The 19,004-nt window shown below is 36.4% G+C and overlaps 1 protein-coding gene across 11 annotated transcripts in view; it reads right to left on the bottom strand.

Moving 5' to 3' along the window:
- Nucleotides 1–19,004, bottom strand: part of REPS1 (RALBP1 associated Eps domain containing 1) — a 61,386-nt gene that overhangs the window by 30,505 nt on the left and 11,877 nt on the right. For all 11 annotated transcript variants that reach the window (XM_032102023.1, XM_032102015.1, XM_032102014.1 and 8 more), the window contains exons 2-4: nucleotides 15,035–15,158; nucleotides 10,939–11,138; nucleotides 2,339–2,492 (exon numbers count right to left, since the gene is read on the bottom strand). In XM_032102023.1, coding sequence (XP_031957914.1) covers nucleotides 2,339–2,492; nucleotides 10,939–11,138; nucleotides 15,035–15,158 — 478 coding nt within the window. The remainder of the gene's footprint in view (nucleotides 1–2,338; nucleotides 2,493–10,938; nucleotides 11,139–15,034; nucleotides 15,159–19,004) is intronic.

Genomic DNA, 19,004 nt, shown 5'->3' with positions numbered 1-19,004 from the left:
TGATTTCAGGTTTGTATGCATACTGAGCTAGTTGTCACAGTGCCTCAGAAACCAGTTAATATATGAAGCATCATTAACACTATCCCAATTGAATTACTGGACAACATAGTGACGAAGAATTGTAAAATCCAAATTCTTTTGCTCTGTTACCATGAGAACAGGCTTTCTTTCTTAAGAAATTGATAACTACAGCTGTAAGTTATGCTTTAGATTTCCAACGCAAGACAAGATTTTTAAAATCTTGTGTAAGATTTTTAAAACCAACAATTGAGTTATTATCTAATAATTATTCTACAGCCCAATTTAGCAGAGAAAGCACTGTTTAACTTTGTTCATAGTGGGAGTATGAGGATGCAATGGAACATTTACTATGCATAAGTCAGAATCTTCCTGTTTAAATACATCTTTCTCCAACAAAAAAATTAAATTTGAGATTTGATTTTTGCCCTTCTGGTTTAAGGCAACATGCTGTTTATTATCTGACCCTCCAGAAACATTTTCACACTTGAGGTTTCATGATTACAGTTGACAGCCTCATTAGATGAAATAATGTTTGAGAATAAAGTGAAATACAAGCAGAGAGACCTGGGTTCTCATTTTTCTTGGATCACAAGTGAAATGGCACAGTCCTACTGAAACTGTAACACTTCACCTGGTTTCTCAAAAACATCTTGCACTGGAATCAAGATGAGTTTGTACTGCTGATTTTAAGAAAACTAATCAACAGCCTGTCTGGTTTTATCTAAATGTCATGAGAACATAATTTGCTATAAACACTGTCCTTGAAATGTAGGATCAAGAGAGGGGGAAAAAAATATGAACTGCCTACAACAGCTCAAATTCAAAGCAATAATTAATGATCTGCAGTGCAAAAGGATCATCCACAGTAAATTATGATGACAATTTTTCTTAAACTAATATATGAAAAACCACTTTATCTTTAGCATTGCCAGAACAGACAATCCTTCTATAATAGCATCTTCAAATTACTTTAAATAAACTATGAATGTGTTCCAGTATGGAATGTAAAATTGGGGAATACTGAGCTTGTTCAGAAATATGCTCAGACAATATCTAAGAAATTAACCCATTAAACATCACAGGGAAACCATTACCAAACTGAAATATTAACATGGTATTACAACTTTATTTTTAAGATAACAATATTGAACTCTTCAACACTAGGAAGAGTTTGCATACTGTCCTGGAGTACTTGACTTTTTAAGTTAGAAAAACTTCTCAAGTTAGAAATCAGACATACTTGTATTTCAGCCTTAGAGAAACACAAATCAACTGAACTACAGGAGAAAAAACATTGAGAAATTGAGTGCTGACAGTGCTTGGACTGAACCCTTAGAAGGGATTATATATGCAATGAGTAGACTAATAATTTTTTTTTTTTAATTGTAAATTGACTGGGATTTACTAGCAAACAACACTGGCATAAACCTCTGCATACAACCCACTTCACTTCTAAAGTTTTATTTTCTCATCCAACCAATTCTAATAGAAGTCCTGTTCCTCCATGGATGCTTAGAACTACAGAATGACAATGGTTGAAATGTAACAGACCAATTTTGGAATATCATAACTGAAGTAAACCAAGCAATCACAGTTCAATCTCAAAATACAGCCTATAAAATGCAACATCTTATTCAGCAGTATCACCAAAGTCAAAACTTGAATTACAATTGCTCCCAAATTTATTAAGACTACCAAGTATCAGAAAAGAAAACAGAACTTTTTAAAACATGAGATACTAAGGGAGAAAGCTTTTAAATCTGAACACAATGATACAACAACAGGGAGGGTCTTCAGGTTAAATGAAGATTATTATTAAATGAAGAACACTAAAGGATGAAAAGCTTCACTGAAACAAGCGGTTCTAGCTTGACAGATTGGAAATGCAGAAGCTTCAGTTGTTTACATTAACTTTAAAGAAATCAAATTAATTGTTCTAGCAATTCAACGAATCGACCAGAAATATAATTCAAACAAAAAATCTGCTGCTTTCCTCTGAGCTCCCCACATTTTCAGGTATACTGACAGCTTCTGCACAATTTCAACAGGATTTGGGTTTGTTTTTAAAAATTTTCCACAGGAAAACTTAAACACTCTCTTTTCCTCCCTCCAAACCCTTAGCATTTCCCATGTATGGATCTGCCATACGCAAAGACCACAGATTCTACAGTGCTGCTATCAACACAGACACTTGAATCTGCAAGAAATTTCCAGGATTGGAAAGCACAAAGATAAACTGTCCTAAGCTCATTTATTTTACTTACTTAAGAATTCCACAACTTTGAGTTACAGCAGAAGCATAACAAGACATTTATACCTGGTTGTACTTCACTAAATGGAGCCCAAAAAGGCCCAGGTCCAGCAAGAGGTCGCTCATTATTCCCTCCGCTGGGATGGCGGTTGTGCTTCCTCCATGTATGTGGAGAGGTTGGTGGGGATTGCTGTGGTGAAACAACTGGAGAGGTGGACTCCTAATAAAACAAAGGAATCTTTTAAGTTTTTTACTACATAACTGAATACATAAAAGCCTATCTAAAACCATTATTTCTAGAAACAACCATCACTGCAGTTAAACTCTCATTTTAGAGAGTGAAAATTTTAGTACTTATTAAAATGAGGGAACAGGAGAAGTCAGATACAGTATGACTAGGACTGGACACATTTACATAAAAAAAGTCATCTAATATATTTTTAACTTGGCATTCTTAACACAACAGCAGTGCTGAGTTAAATGACTTAGCTACAAAGGAAACTAGATTGTAAGACTCACTTTCACTTGTGATAAAAGTTACATTTGAAACCAGGTCTCAAAAGAAATACTTACTATACATTTTATTATCATACCAAATGTTCATTGAAGGATTCACAGTCATTTATTTTCATTTAAAAAAAACAGAATCAAGGATTGTTAAAAAAAAAAAATCACCAGACAGGACACTTGGTTTTTTAATATACAAAAATATAGATGTAATTTTTAAAAAAAGAATGATGCCATCTAGGACTTCTCTGCTGTACAAGGTAACGTTGCCCTGATGCTAAGGTTCATGCTTCTCTTTAATCCCATATTGTACTATACTCTTCCTGAACAGGTGGGAAAAAAGAGAATCATATGTGCAATTTCTACATGGAATCAGTGCTAATGAGACATGCAGATTACCACTTTATTTCATTTCAAATAAAATACAAAGGAAAAATTATTTCTATTGTACAAAGTATTTATGTAGTAGAAAGTAATTTCTCCACTATATCTTTATCTTTTGACATTCTTGTTTGCCAGTTCTCCCAATTTGAACTGAACTGTATTAATAAAAACAAGTACAAGAAAGCAAATCTTGAACTCCAAATATCCTGAAAAGTAATAACAAAGCCAAAAATCTCAAAATCTATTTCAGCAGTTCACAGAAAGTTTGGCATTCTATGTTAACAGATGTTAACATACTATCAAGTACCAACAGACAGACTGACTGCAGGCTTCCCCAAAATTATCCAAACTGATTTACTTTGCCTAATATTCAAAAACCATTAAGCTTTTTAAACAATATTACATCTACGAAAGTCTGAAAGTCTTTTAAAAAGTAAGAAAGTGCCATAAACAAGCTTTTCTCCAAGCAAGGTATATTCTAAAAGTACATGCATCCTAACAAAAAAAGCTTTAGAGCCACAATGATTGGTTATGTGTTGATGTAAACTTTTGCCTTTTTTGGCTCTCTGATTTTCCTATTCCCTGTGAAGCAAAGCCACCTTGGTTGGTTCTGCAGATGAGGTATTTTCCGGAAGTTCTGCCCATCAAGTCAGATTTCCCCAACTAAGTTTCTAGGCCACAAGATTTCCATTCCAAGTGTTTAAATCACGCTCATACACACTGGCAAAGAGTTTTACTAAGTGGCTGGGAGCAATACTAATTCACTTCAGCTTTTAATTGAGGCATCAGCTGACTGCACAGTCTGAGTTACTGCTCTTCCACAGTACCTCCACCAACTCAAGACACCTTTTTTGTTGCAGCTACATGCCTTTCTGAAATTTGCCTGAAGATTTCTTCTTGCTTCGTTTACTTGACAAATCTGTTTTCAATGGCAGGGCGTTCTTATCCTCATCACAGGTAGATGGGGGCAGGAGGGGAAGGAGTCAGGGTACTCAGAGTGCCACTTGCAGGCTGGAAAAAGGAACTGAGGTTGAATGGCTACTATGCTTAGCATTGTGCAACAGGTGATAGGAAAACCATGACACTGCATTACTTAAACCTACAAAAAGCTTCCTCTTCCATTGGCTTTTATACAAGCCATCTTTTATCAAACAAGATTTGAAGGATGTTTGAATTTTTTAGACAAAACATCATGGAGCAAACCTAGAGAAGAAAGCTAAGCTTGGACACAGATGTTACTCATTTAATCCAGTACTCTTACAAAGCAGATGGTCCAGAAAGACACAGAAGAAAACCTGAGGCAAATGTATGATAGTCTACCTAAAGGAAACTACTCACTATTTGTAGTAACTGCATGTGAACATTAAAACTTGACACACAGTCCTCACGAAGCAGCCCTGCCCTAGGCTGAGCACTGTGACTCTTCAGTAAAAGCCTCTGCCTAACAGCTGGTCTTATGCTGGTACAGGAAGAAATTGTAAATATGATTCTCAACTTCAATTTTTCTAAATCTTTACTTCACATGTGGTTCATGTGATTCTGCAAAGCATGTAATAACAGTAATCAGATCATGAGAAGCACAAATTACTATAGGAAATAATTAACTTTGTTCTCAGTGTGGAAGACAACATTATGTTGGAATTCTGAGCATTTACAGATTTCCCACAACTGATTTGGAGCTTACACACTCCAAAATTTTTGAACAGCAAAAGCACGTCACCGGCTCTGATATCAAAAAACTTCTGGAAGGGGGACAACACACATCTTCAGCTTTACTGTCATCACAAGATAGACATTCTCAAACCAGTTTAAACTCAGTTTAAACCAATTTAGACAGCATTACTGTGGCACCATCTTTCCCTTGTGCAATCCTAGTCACTCACAAATAGCACTTGTGGTATTCATTCACCCAGCTTACTAGAATCTTAAGAGATCCTTCGTTGGTTTTTTTTATATATTTATATATATGCACACAAATATGTGTGTACATATCAAATGTCTTGGCCAAAATACTGATGGCTTGATGCAAGTGTAAAGAAGGAAGATGAAAAAGGCTGGGGAAGAGGCAGGACAGTAGAAACACTGACTCCCATCCAAAAGCAGTCATGGCAAAACATGAGCAGAGATTTACTGAAGCTGCAACTACACACAGGTTGATTCACCCCCTGTATATAGGGTAATAACTATGTATCTGCCTCTGCAGTGGATAAAAAGCTATCATTTTCATACACTTGTACCTAGAAAACGGTTTGTTGTACAGTTTCCACTTCAGTTTTGTCTTGAGCTTCACACTTTAGTAAACAGAGGCAGTAGTTCCATCAGAACCAACTCTGATCCTCAGCTGCAACACACATTCTCATGAATTGAGAGTGTTTTGAGTTTATGAGCATGTTTGTTGCAACTGAGCAAGCAGGGCTGTTTGTTTTCACCTGTCTGATCTATTAATAAAAGAAATTAATTTTCAAAGCCTGAAACATCCAGAATCAGATTTTTAAAAGGTAATTAGGATACAGAACCTAACTTATCTGCTCTTCCAAATCATAGCATGTAAAAACAGTTTGCATTATTTAGGTTACTGGTAGCTCAGGCATTTGAAGTTACCCATCTAATCTCTTTGGGGACTTTGAAAATTTTACTCAGTGTCTGCACATTGCAGTAGATGTTTATTAGATCAGCTACTATTAAAATTATATTTTTATAATTTTTTTAGTGTTTTCAATGCAATTATATTTAAACATTTAAACCACTACCTTATTTTTTTCCCTCCAGACAAATCTCAATAAAAATCAAAGCAATTAAAACATTCTGTCTTTTACTATTGTTAAGCCACTTATTTTACCTCGTTAAATGATTCCAGAAAATATCTAAATAAAAGCATGTTGACATAAATGGTTAATGTTTTCATGTTAAATCAAACTAATGAGAACATCTTTGTCAATAACTGATCAAAAAATAAGGTTATAGCTACCAGGCAAAAATTAAGTAGTGCATCTTAATTAAGAAAAAAAATACCACATTTAAAAACATTGTAAAAAAGCATTATTTTTTTCAGACTGGAATTATAAAACTGAGACACTATACAGTACTTGTAGCTTGGATATTTTTTTAAATGACAAGAAGTTACTAAAAATAGCATGTTAATTAAAAAAGGTTAAAAACATTTTTCAAGGGGGATGTGTGGTTAAGCCAATTACAAACTGGCTGGTCTGACCTCAGCGGTTTGAAAAGTTTTAGAGGATTAGATTTTTGAAGAAAATAATAATTAAACCAGAGACAAATGAAAAAGGGATCAATCACAGCATGAGAAATGATACGTAAATTGGCTAGCATTTTTGTGATTTCCTCAACAAAAGAACTGCACTACATTTAACCTGAAGTTAAGCATACCTCAGTGGGGTGTCATACAAGATAGTTCCAACAATGTGGAGATTAATAAAAGGATCTAAGGTGTAAAATAACTGGCTATAGCAGGGGCAAAGCTGGGTTGTATTAAATAGGAATTATGAGATTGAAGCGAAGTCTCTAATCATGCTCCTGAATGACTGATTTGGGCAATAACCTTATTTGATACTTTAGGTAACTGATTATGCACACTACACAGCATGCTTATGAATTGTGACAACAAATGCAAGGCAGCAAACAGATGGATCCCTTTCAGGACACAGGGAACAGTCAGCTATTAAATTCTAAAACAGTAAATACAGTTTTTCTTGCATAATGAAAGTTAATACCAAAGGCCATAATGAGAGGACTGGATGCACAGGCCAACTATGAGACCCCTACATTATGTCAAGTATGACAGATTTGCTTCATTCACAGCTGCCAAGGTATATGAGGTGAGATATATTGAGCAGAAGCAGGAAAGAACCCTACAAAATAAGTATTAATACTGGTGAAATACCATTTGGAACAAGAAATACAAATGTAGCAAAATACTTTCAATAAGTGCAAATTCAAATTGGATCACAGGCAGAGAAGGATTAAGGATTACCGGTAACTATTTTATGAAATGAAACTGAGACTGTGAATTGTTTCGTCAAGTAAAACAGAGCTAAAGTGGAATCCAACAGTTTTCCCGTAAATACTGGTAGAGCCCTGCAGCAAATACTAATGACAGAGTTGGTAAATGAACAGGCTGAGCTAAGTGGGAATTCCCACCATATTCCCATGAATATTTCTACTAAGACTCTAGAATAGTTTTCCCCAACAAAGCCAGTGTGGAACAAAAGGCTTTGCAGTTTCAAGAAAGAACCCTGATCTTTTAAAAAACTCATTATCCAATACGATTTCTCATAATAATAATAAAGGGTTAGATGCAAATGAGCTCTTGTCCAGTTCTGTACTTGTAAACAATTTAATAACAGGTATATTTTATCTGAAATTACCTGTTTAATCTACAAAACAGAAGTGCACAGAAATAAACTACTGGCAAAACCTTAAAATAAAGTCACACTACTTTTCATACAGTTGAAAGAATTGAAATGATCAAATTCTGCCTGCTACAGGTACCAAATTTGAGCTGTCTCCTCCTAAGGCTGCACTGACATAGCAATAAATCAATATGATCTGGAGTGCCAGTAATACACTTAATGCACCCATAGGCAGAGGGGTACCTTCAGCTTTGTCTTTTATTTTTACCTGGATATAGCAAGGTTCAGCCTGTAAGTGTTTGTCAGATACATGTCTTTCAGATGTTAGAGTCTCAATATCTATTGAAGCTAGATACTCCCCTTTCCTGAAAAAGAGGTAAAAGTATCCTGAAGCAGTATCTGATCAACATCTGGATCATACCTAACAAAACTGGAAAAAGTATTTGCTTATTGGCTTTAACAGCAAAACACAAAACGTCTCCAGGATTGAGAATATTTAGTCACATGTGAGCTACTTTCAGAAGGCACAAAATTCTTCCTAATCTCAACATTGCTACCTCTTCTAAGAAAGTTTTCAGTACACTAACAGTTTTAGTAACATAGCTGCTACTATCAAGGTATAGATATGTATATACACTGTGGTAGCATACTTATGTCTCCAAAGTGCTTGTATAGATGTCACAGTGTCATGAGAAGCGTTCAACTCTACCTAGCCTCTATTTTATAGGAATAAGAAATTTTGTCAGAAGAAAAAAAAAAAAAATACTTTCACCCAGTGTTTTATCTCCACCACAATGTGCAGTTAACATGCTATCCTATGAGTGAAGGCATCTTTTTTTATTCAGCTAGACTCCTAAAATCAGTTCTGTAGCTTCCATGACAGCCGGGCATGACTTCAGTCATCTTCTAACAATATTAAAAAGATATAAACTTCTGCCCAGTGCTATATTTATAAACTACAAAAGCTACCACAAAATCATTTATAGCTACTCTTTGGAAACACAATCTGACTGCTATTTCCTGATTCCCTGCCTCCAAGTAAAGTTCATTGAGGGAACTGCCAAAACTATGTGTTGATAAAGAAATAGTTTTAGCTAGGACATTTCAGTAGACACCATACTAAGTGGAATTCTTCTACATAAATTATTTGTGATTATGAGATATTATACTATGCATGACAAATCTCACTAATATGGAAAGTTGCATATAAATGAACCCAGTTTTTAAAGATGAAGATTAAGATACCTTATGATTTCATACAAATAATATTTCAGCCATAGCATTTTAAGAAATCAATGTATTTTCAAGTGCTGGGAACATTCTCAAAGCAACAAACAGTTTAAGAAAAAACAAACCCCCAAATTTGTTAATGGAGTATCTAGCAACTACATGATAAGCTCCATGAGTGAAATATCCAAGCTTAACTCACACATTCCTCCAGAAAGAAGAGTGATCCCTAGGAAGATGGCACATTGTGATTTATTTCTCAGACTTTGTCTCTTCTCATACTCATCGCTCAAAAAGGTGGCATGAGAATTCAGAATCTGAAACTTTTTCTAGATTTTATAAATCTGAATGGTATCTCAATGGTATCTCAGGTGAGGACAACTAAATCAACAATTTCCATGTAAACATGGATAAAAGCTGTACTCATCTTCTGGAAAATAACCCAGTTAGAGTATTTATGTGGTTAAGTGAGAAACCTGGGCTCAAGCCCCTTTCTCAGCTTATTTCTAAGCTGGTATCCTAATCAATTATTATTAGATTGGAACAAGACAGCTGCTTGGATGGGTTCATTGTACAGTCAGAAATACAGCATCAGCCATAGAACATTCAGTTTTACAATAGGGTGCAAAACTAGACAATACTTCCCCAATGTTCTAGACCATGAATACAACTTAAAATTGCTGGACTCAGCACTGTGTTGTCTGTTACATTTGTCCCAAGTCTGTTTTCTGGGCCAGATGTCTCAGAGGACTTACAGAGTTTCTTTATGCTGATGATCCCAGACAGACTTGTGTGAAAAAGAGATACCAAGTTGCTTCTACCAGCCAAGATAGAGAAATGGAATTGGGATGATGCACATACACCTTTGTGAATACGTGACTTCTTTATCCTCAAGACCTCAAACACCGTATTTATTTTTCATGCCACTACAGATTCCTGTATCAAATTACAACTTTTCACTAAATAAACTCTACATCATGATGGAAGCATATGAAACGTAGTTTCAACTCAACTAAAACCTCACCATAAGATCTAGGAAATCTGCAACGTGTGAAATGCTTGGTAGCTCTCTCAAGCACACCTATGCAAAACTAGACAGCAAAAAGGTATCTTGAGACCTACTGCTAGCTCTTTTTTCATTACATTCCCCATCCTCCCCTTGGAAGAAAGGAAGAGGCAACCAAACACTGATTATGGATTTCCTCTACTAATTTACTTTTTCTTTATATTGGATCAGTCTCGGCTATTTCCACAGAGACTAATAAATGTTTATGAGTAATCCCTGGATTTCCAGAATGACTATGGGACATTTGCAAGTTCCTCGATTCTTCACAAAATAAGCCCAGATAAAAGCATACCACAGGGAAGAAAACAGGTCATTCAATACACACACAGAGCAAAATTTAGCATTTGTACTCGGTTTCTTGCTTGTAGAAAAGACAATCAGAAAGGATTTCCCTATGGAAAAAGAGCATAAAGACTGTAAACCCAAGGAATTATGTAAGAGAGGGCAGAGCTGTAAGCCTTTACAGTTTTCATTTATTCAGACATCTTGTCACTGAAGATCAAAGAACCAGTGAACAAAAAGAAACCAGCTTTCTCATTATTAAAACACAAGAAAAAGCTATTTGAAAACTTTGGTCTGTTTTTCTGGTTCTCATTGTCTCTCCTAAACAGTTAAACCACTGAACAATAAAATGTGAGACAGAGAAAAGCAACTGTGAAAATTTACAGATTTTTTTCTAAATACAATATTTCAGATTTGCATGTATTGGAGCATGCTGAAGGACTAGAAATTCAGTCTGCCACAGCACCTCAGTACCACTGTTCCAGTGACCAGGAAATTGATGGGAACTATTTAATAAATGAGCTGTTAATATAATAATGACTACAACTTTATATGTGCCAACCTAACTTACACACTGAAATTCTTTGCTGTCTCAATTCTTTGTCCACTACCTCCAATATTTTAAACATGGATTTTAAGACTTCATAAAAAATGTCTCCTAAATGCAAGTATTTCAGAGGCATTTATGGTCTTCATGTATATCAGTATATATCAGTAAAAATTTATTTTTGAGAAACTATATTGAAAGCAACAAAGCTTAGAAGCCCTATCAAATTGACATCTACACAGCAGTGACTGAGAGTCCCATTTAATCTTTTAAGTTAATTTACCTGTTGGTCAGTTGATGTACGCTGCTGAACTGCATCATGGCTCACAGAGCCTTTTTTGACTTGTATCCTGCCAGGTGGAGGAGGAGGAATCACACCTGAATATGAAGCTGGGTTATCAGCATCTGAAGAATACAAGGCTGTGTGTCTTGACTCTTGTTCATTCTTTGACACAACAAATCTGGGAAGAGGGAGGTCCTTTACTGTTAAATAAAACACAGCAGGACATTTACTATACATAAATACGATGATTAGAAATAAAAACACTGTTCAATTTTGAAGTTAAAATTTCACACGTGACTCAATTCCTTACACACTGAGATTGCTGCTACAGTCAAGCCAACATCTGGCAGCTGGAAAAAGCAAATACCTATTCTGCATTAGACTCCACAATTCTGCAACCCAAGTTCTGACTTTGGTACACAAAGATGACTTCACATTGCTCCACTTTGCACTTCACATTGCTTTGCACTACAGCTGTGCATTAAATGCAGCAATAATCAGATAATCTGGATTTAGCTCATTTTTTGTCAGTTTTTTCAACATTCCATTACTGAAGTGTGATTTTCAAAATTTTTCAAAATATCTACCAAAGTATCTACCATTTCTAGCACATACATAGAATTTGAGTCTTCACACAGGAGGCTCATCAGCAAAACAAATGCTAAAATACTGCAGTACATATAGCATCATCTTTTGGCGAGATAATGTCATGTTCATATTTACAACAGATAAGATAATCTAGTCATATCACAACTGTGCGACTACTGCTTTAACACATCTGCGCATGCTTTTCTACGACAAAAGCTAAATTAGCTAATTGGGATACAACTGGAAACATCCCAATGTCACCTCACTTTGATATGAACAACTAAAATGCAAAGTTTCTACAATATGCTAGAAGCCATTAGCTTTATGTACCATGGTTCAGAGTAGCCCAACATAAAAATGAGCCTATGTAAACCTTTAATTTCGCACTGCAAGATTTCTACGAATAAACATAAATTGTGAATTTGCTGTACAGCTTACTTGGAAATTATGCTTCCAACACAACACAAAACAAAATTACAAGCATGGCTCAAATTTAATTTCGCTTGCTGACTGCTTACGTAAATTACTTCTGGTACTGAGAATGAGTCAGTGGTACTATAGCTATATTAGAATATGAGATGAAATTGCATAGTTTATTACATTGTACCCCATGCTGCAGCAGGAAAGTAACATAACTAAACAGCAAACCACAGCCAGCCAGAAAGTGAAAAAGTCATTGCATACACATGACAATGTGTATGCTTGCAAAACCAGGAAAATACAGACACCAGATGATCCAACTGACACAGGGGAAGTCTGTGCAATCAGCTGTGCCAGCACGAGTCACAAAATAATAGAGGACTCAAAAGAAACACAAAATACTCTACTGTCTTCTCTAAAAGCAAGACTAGATAAATATAGGTTTGTTTAGCTGTACTAAGTTCCTATGTGACTAACCTGCTATTTTTACCTCTCTCCTCTCTGACTTTTTCCCATAACAGCAGAAAAATCTCATTTCAACACTACAACATTTGTTATCATTCAGAAAACCCTCAATTATAAGTGTGAGAGTTGTCATGAATGGAACTAACCCTTGATATTGAATATACTAAAGAGTTCTCTGTACTTTTTATGCCCACATCCTTCCTAACATTTTCTTCCACCAAAGCCTGCATTCCATACTTAGAAAATAAATATTATTTTGAAATAGACACTACTCATTCATGTCTCAATTTTTAGCTTCGTGGATGGAAAATTTTCTGGGACAAAGGAACAACAGCTTTAGAGGCTTGTAGTATAGTAACTAATGCCAGTATTCTTACTCTACTGCCCATCTGAGTAATCAAAAAAGCACTCACTTAAGAATCAGTTGGACCACACTTATGCTAGACTTAGTATTCAAAATTTGACTGAGTTTCTGCTCAGCAACTCAGATAAAGCAAATTTCTTGTCTACTGACAAGACACACACCGAAAAGCAAAAGAAACAAGTAGGAAAGTGAAAGAAAATCCCAAGATAAAAGAATGAAGAAAATTAAGAAAATCAATGAAACATGTATAAAATGGAAAGCTAAAACGTAGATGTCCAAAAATAAAAGCTTTAACTAATTTAAAATGTTTGAAGAGAGAAAGAATATACATCTTAGTTTGGGATGGCTCTAACAGTTCCTCTTCAAGACATTTTAGAGATGGACTGTGGGCAGAATTAAGTTTGCAAAGCTCAGAAACATTTTATGAATCTTCAGCCTGCTGCATTTTACTTGTTGAGTTAGCTGTTACAACAAGAAGCAGGAAATTCATAGATAGGACTGGAACCACTGCAACCAAGGCAACAGACCACAGCTAAAAACAGTTAGGATAAAAATAAGTGTTCTCTCTATTGTACTTGGTGTATTTTGTAGGCTTGGAACCAGTTACAGAAAATTATTCCTAGAAGTCCAGAAATCGTTACAAGTATTTGTAATATTGTCATGAATCAAGGAAATTATCAATGTGAAATTATAAAAATTCCAATCACTGTTAACTTTATAGCAGCATATTTTATATTTTAGAATTAACTCTGTACCTTCATTCAATTCTTTCCTTCAAATTTCTTGTTATTTCCCACTTTTTTTAAATAGAAAAGCTCCTTCTGGTTAAGGTGTCTTGCATTAAAATAAAACCAAGCTTATAAAACCCCTGGAAAAAGCCTACATAGGGATTTGTTTTTCCCTTCTTCAACAGGCATTTGATGAGAGATTCCACAGTTGTTTGATCAAGTTCCAGTTTCATCAGTATTAAAAGTCGAAGGTTCTTTTTCCAGCTTTCTGATTTTAGGGCATTCTGCTACAACTTGCTAAAGCTTTAGATTTGGGAGCACTCATCAGGAAAACTAGGGAAATGGTTTATAAACACACAGTGGATTATAAACAGAAAGGAATTTGAATACTAGCAAAACATTGACTAAAACAATGCACTTTTCCAAAAAGCTACAAAACCCCATGAAAGCAGTATAAACAGTTTGTATAAGCCTAGAATAAACATAACTGTGAAAGTATACACAGTGATTCCTTTCTTTTTTATAGCTTTGTCAAATACTTTGGTCATATCAGATTGTTTTTAACAGTCTCCTTAACTGCTGTTTAATCTATATCCTTTAGACACAAAAACCTCCTAAGACTTCTTTTATTTACTAGCATATAAAAATCGTAACATTATTCTACAGACATGAAATCTACTAGGAAAGTCACTCTAAGTCAAAACTGTGCTCCAATGATATTTTTAATTTGTGAGTTGTGTACTACAATGCAAGGGCTACAGTGACTTAAAACTCACTACTTCATCTTCCTAAGTATCTTTCCATCTTACAGAACAAGGACATGGATCCACTTATCTCATTCAGAAGGCTACAGGAGGGCCTCACATCAGAGCTCTTCCTGGTGCTCTAAACCATCTTCCTAGAATATGTCTTTCTCCTGTTTCTATTTGACCACCCACACCACAGCTGACCTTTGAAAAGTAGGGTAACAGGTGATTTGGCTGATTACAGACTTCGAAGATGTTTTACAGATCAGGTTTTTCACTAGGAAAGAATCTTAAACTAATCTTCATACCTGCTCTAAGAGAGAAAACTGTCAAACCAAGTGCAAAGAAATGTAACATTAGAAAAGATAACCTTCACCATGTCACAGTCAAGGCTTCAGAAATGCAGCAACTACAAAAACCTGCAAATGCTGCATTCTTCTTCCAGTTTACATTGCTCCTCTTAGTACTTTACTCAGAGGACCCAGCACACAATTTCTCACATCAGTAATCTATAGAATTAACTTGGTCCTATGTAGTAGGTACGAGTTGTTCATTATTCCCATGGTGAATGCAATAGTTATTCAGTTATTCAGTACTTATTTCAACTCATATTTACTGCACAGTAAGAAAACACTCTCTCAGTCTCTCCACATTTTTAAATTAGCAACATGTATAAAAAGACATATCACACTAATTTACAATGTTACTCTATCAGAATCTGTGAGGCAACTACCACTAATTGCACTCAGCAACTCAATCCCCACTCCGCCGATCCTGTAATTTACCTGTATTTAAGCTCTCCACTCTTAGAGGGAGACCAGATTGGGCCACAGCAACAAGTTTCAAAGCAATGTAAAATTGACTTCTTCCGAAATAGCCAAGTCTTGTTGCACCACAGAGCTCCATAATCTGAAATGAAACACAGTTACTTACAGAAAGAAATTTTAAACACAACTGCTATACAGATTTCATACATTTCAGAGTAGCATGCCATGTTTTCAAACATACTGACTGCATCTTCCTCCACAACAATGACCTGCAATCTTACTGAAGGGCATGCCAGCTTGTGCCAGGTCATTGTGCTAATCAGACTCTCAGAGTTAAATGATCCAGACTGCCTTTTTACCTACTGAGCAGTCTCATCTAGACTGCGATATTCCAAACGAGACACAAGGATGCTCTTGGAACACCACAGTGAAACCCTTGTTGAAGTCAATATAGATGGCATCACTCCCTCTCTCTCCTCAACCACAGTTCCAGACAATCTGGTGGAGAAGTACTCTTGGTAATCCTAATTACTGTTTTCACATTCATATGCCTAGAAATGGCGTCTAAGCAAACTGGCTCCACAATTCCTCACGGACCAAACTGCAGCTGACCAGCATGCAGTTCCCCAAATAAATCTTCCTTTATACTCCTGAAGATGACTGCAACATCTTTCTCCAGTCATTGAGACCTAACCCTCAGCTCCATAATATTGGAAGAGAAAGATGGCTTGCAACAACATTAGCCAGCTCTCTCAACATGCTCAGAAGGATCCCATCCAATCCCATGGATTTGATATTTCTCTAAAGACTCATCATCTTTTTGTAATACTACTAGTTTGTCTCCTTCAATCTCATCTCAGGCACAAAGATTCATGAGACTTTGCATGTGAATATCAGTGCAGAGAATCTCAGACTAGTTTACATCCGTGGGCATTAGTTTCTGTCCTTGCCCTTCCCACCTGGGCTCAGTCATGTTCCCTTGCTGGAGAACCTGGTCTCTTGTCACATCTGCTCATTTTGTTGTCTACTGGGATGCACTACTGGACATAGAGAAAGCTGTCCTGAAAGGTTTCCCAGCTTTCAGAGGACACAATTCCAAGTGCAGAGGAACCCTGCTCGCAAGCAAGTTCCAGCTGAAGAAGTGAATTACGTTTTCACATAGCAGTAACCGAGCCACCCGATGCACAAGCTGTTAGCCTGTGTGCTTCAGCACCACTGGATCAGAGAACATATTTCAGTAACTACATCCAATGAATCAGATGAATTTATCAACCACAGCTGAGCTAGATACAGGCTCAACAAAAAACTACTTGGATATCTCCTTGCCATGCACCAGGATTCTGGAACCTCATGAAAATAAGCTGATGTAAAACCTGTCACAGGAAGGTGTGGGAAGTTGACAAACACTTAGTTCCAAAAAAGTCCCAAGAGGATCAGCAGGTCTAGGGCTGTACATGCAGCTAAAATCCTGCTGGACAAAAACTACTGCATTAAATCAGTTTTCTGTGTCTGCATCACACTTCATGCATTGTCCCATAGCTCCTCTGTTATTCTTATTTTCCCATTGAAGTATTTCTGCAGCACGATGTCTGGAGAGAAGTCAGGGGATTACAGAGCATTTTCCAAAATCCATCACACGAAAAAATAATTCAACACACTTGAATGCAATACACTAATTTCAACAGGTTGGTTGGACTACAAAGTGCCACCAGGAAAGAAGGGACAGTGTAAATTGACAGATGACAATTCAAATAAAAACTGAGGCATCGACATCTAAACCTTTACTCAACCTAATGCCAAAATAATTATACTGAGTCTAAATACCTAGCAGAGCTAAAGCAGTGGAGATTCAAGAGACAGCTACCAATCAAAACCACTGTGACAGCAAAAGCAACTTCTTTTTTTAAAGCATTGTATGCTGGAAGACTGATGGAACATCCACATACTTGACTAAACCCAAAATAGAAAAAGCTTGTGGATTCAGTGGCCTAGCACCAACAAATGAGTTAACTAGACTCTCATGGGTCTTACGAAAAGAAGCAATGATATGGGCATTTTGAGCTTATAGAATCATTAGGCAGTAATGTCTTTGTGCAATTTCAAAGCCACTGCTCAACTACAAATTACCTTCTTTTGGAGCTTGTCAGTACTGCCAGACAGGAAAAAAAAACTTCAGTTAAAAACTGAATTAATACTTAAGCTACTGTGACAGGTAAGTATAAGAAAGGAAAGGCAAGCATGGATTCAAAGTAAATATATATAAATACACCAGACATAAGTATCAAGAAAAGCAAAAAGCTTAAGGATACAAAAAACCCCAAACAAACCCTCACCCGCCCCCCCACCCTTCCCCCAAAAAAGAATGCTCTTCTGCTGCTGAACAAGTAGGCATCAAATTCACTAAAGGAGTCCTCTGTTTCAAATACAGAATATAACCTAACTAGAAACATGACTGAAGGTTGAGTAAAATCATTAGATGCAAACATCTAGTGGTAACTCCTCTGCTGAGCGACAGCATGCTCAAACATACTCAAAACAGTGTACCTGGAATTCCCTTGAAGCAGGATTTAAACATGCAACAGGTAATAAGCTATACTGAAGGGGGGAATAATAATCAAAAATTATCAAAGGATTGCTTCTCTGAGATTTAGGTTTAGGGCTTTCATCTGCTTTAGAAGAGAGAGGATAAGGAATTTCCCTAAATTCTTCAAGGAATGCAGAGCCATCTTCAAGACAAAATGCTTCACAACAGTTTTAATCTCCTTAGATATGAAGAACCTGAGGTCACACTACTGAAATTAACTAGAATAAGGCCAACATCTCTGTGAAGCTCCAGAATTGCTGGAAGCCCTTGATATAAAAACCACCAAAGAACCCCCAAACAACAAACAAAAAACCCACAAAAACACATCTCTGTGCAGTAGCTGTAAATTATAAAATTGCATGCTCAGTCATCATAGCACAGAGATGTAATAACAGCATCAGAAATACCAGGCGTTGGCACAAACCAGACATGGCTGGGAAGTAGTATGTTGTCAAAGGGCACTGTTTCAAGCAGGTACCTTCTAGAACCCTTACAGGTTTCAAATAAGAGGCCCTTGGAACTTGGAGAGGCTTGTGAACCTTTACAAATTCCAGGTGAAGTGGAATAAATCATATCTCTATCAAATGCAGTGAAACACACTTCCCAGAACTTAGAAAATCTCTCTGGGAGAGTCTTCCACAATATCAGTCTCCCTGCCCCCAGGTTCTTCTACAAGGCAAATCAAGCCCATTATCTGTAAATATTATTCATGCAAAAGTACAACAGTATTTAAACAGGGACGACTACAATGCTAAAACAATAAATGAAGCAACATGCATGCCACCTACACAGTAAAGATAAAAATATTTCATATGCTTGGAGAGAGTACTGAAGTACCTACTGTTCCATACCAGAGAGTAGCAAGAGGCAAGACCTGAAGACAACTTTTGCAGGCTGGAAGTTACAACACACATGGTGAGTGCTAATGGGAGGGGGAGTGAACAAACTTAGAGGAGGACCTTTCGTATCATCTCATCCAAACTAGGACAGTGTTGATTAAAAAGTCTTACACCAAGAATATAAACATGAAAATTGTTAAACACAAAGAAACCCTACATGGAATCATGGAACAGTTGAACTTGGAAAGGTCTTCTGGAGATCATTTGCTCCACTCCCCCTGCTGAAAGCAGGCTCAGCAGGTTGCTTTGGACTGTGTCCAGTTGGGATTTTGAGTATATACAAGTAGGGAGACTCTGCAACCTCTCTAGACAACCTCTTTAAGTGAGTGATCACCTTTACAGTAACAAAGTTTGGTCTTAGGTTTAAATTAAACAACCACCATGAACAATACCATGTAAACCACGCACCAGAAATATGAAACAAGTTTTCACATTCATTATACAATATTCAATACAAACTTGAGTTAAACCAAACCATATGAACATACTTGTGCTTCAACATTTA

Source organism: Corvus moneduloides, chromosome 3 (genome assembly GCF_009650955.1).
Source record: "Corvus moneduloides isolate bCorMon1 chromosome 3, bCorMon1.pri, whole genome shotgun sequence".
NCBI lineage: Eukaryota > Metazoa > Chordata > Aves > Passeriformes > Corvidae > Corvus > Corvus moneduloides.
The sequence above is the reverse complement of the archived record's forward strand: the minus strand, read 5'-3'. Positions and strand labels throughout refer to the sequence as shown.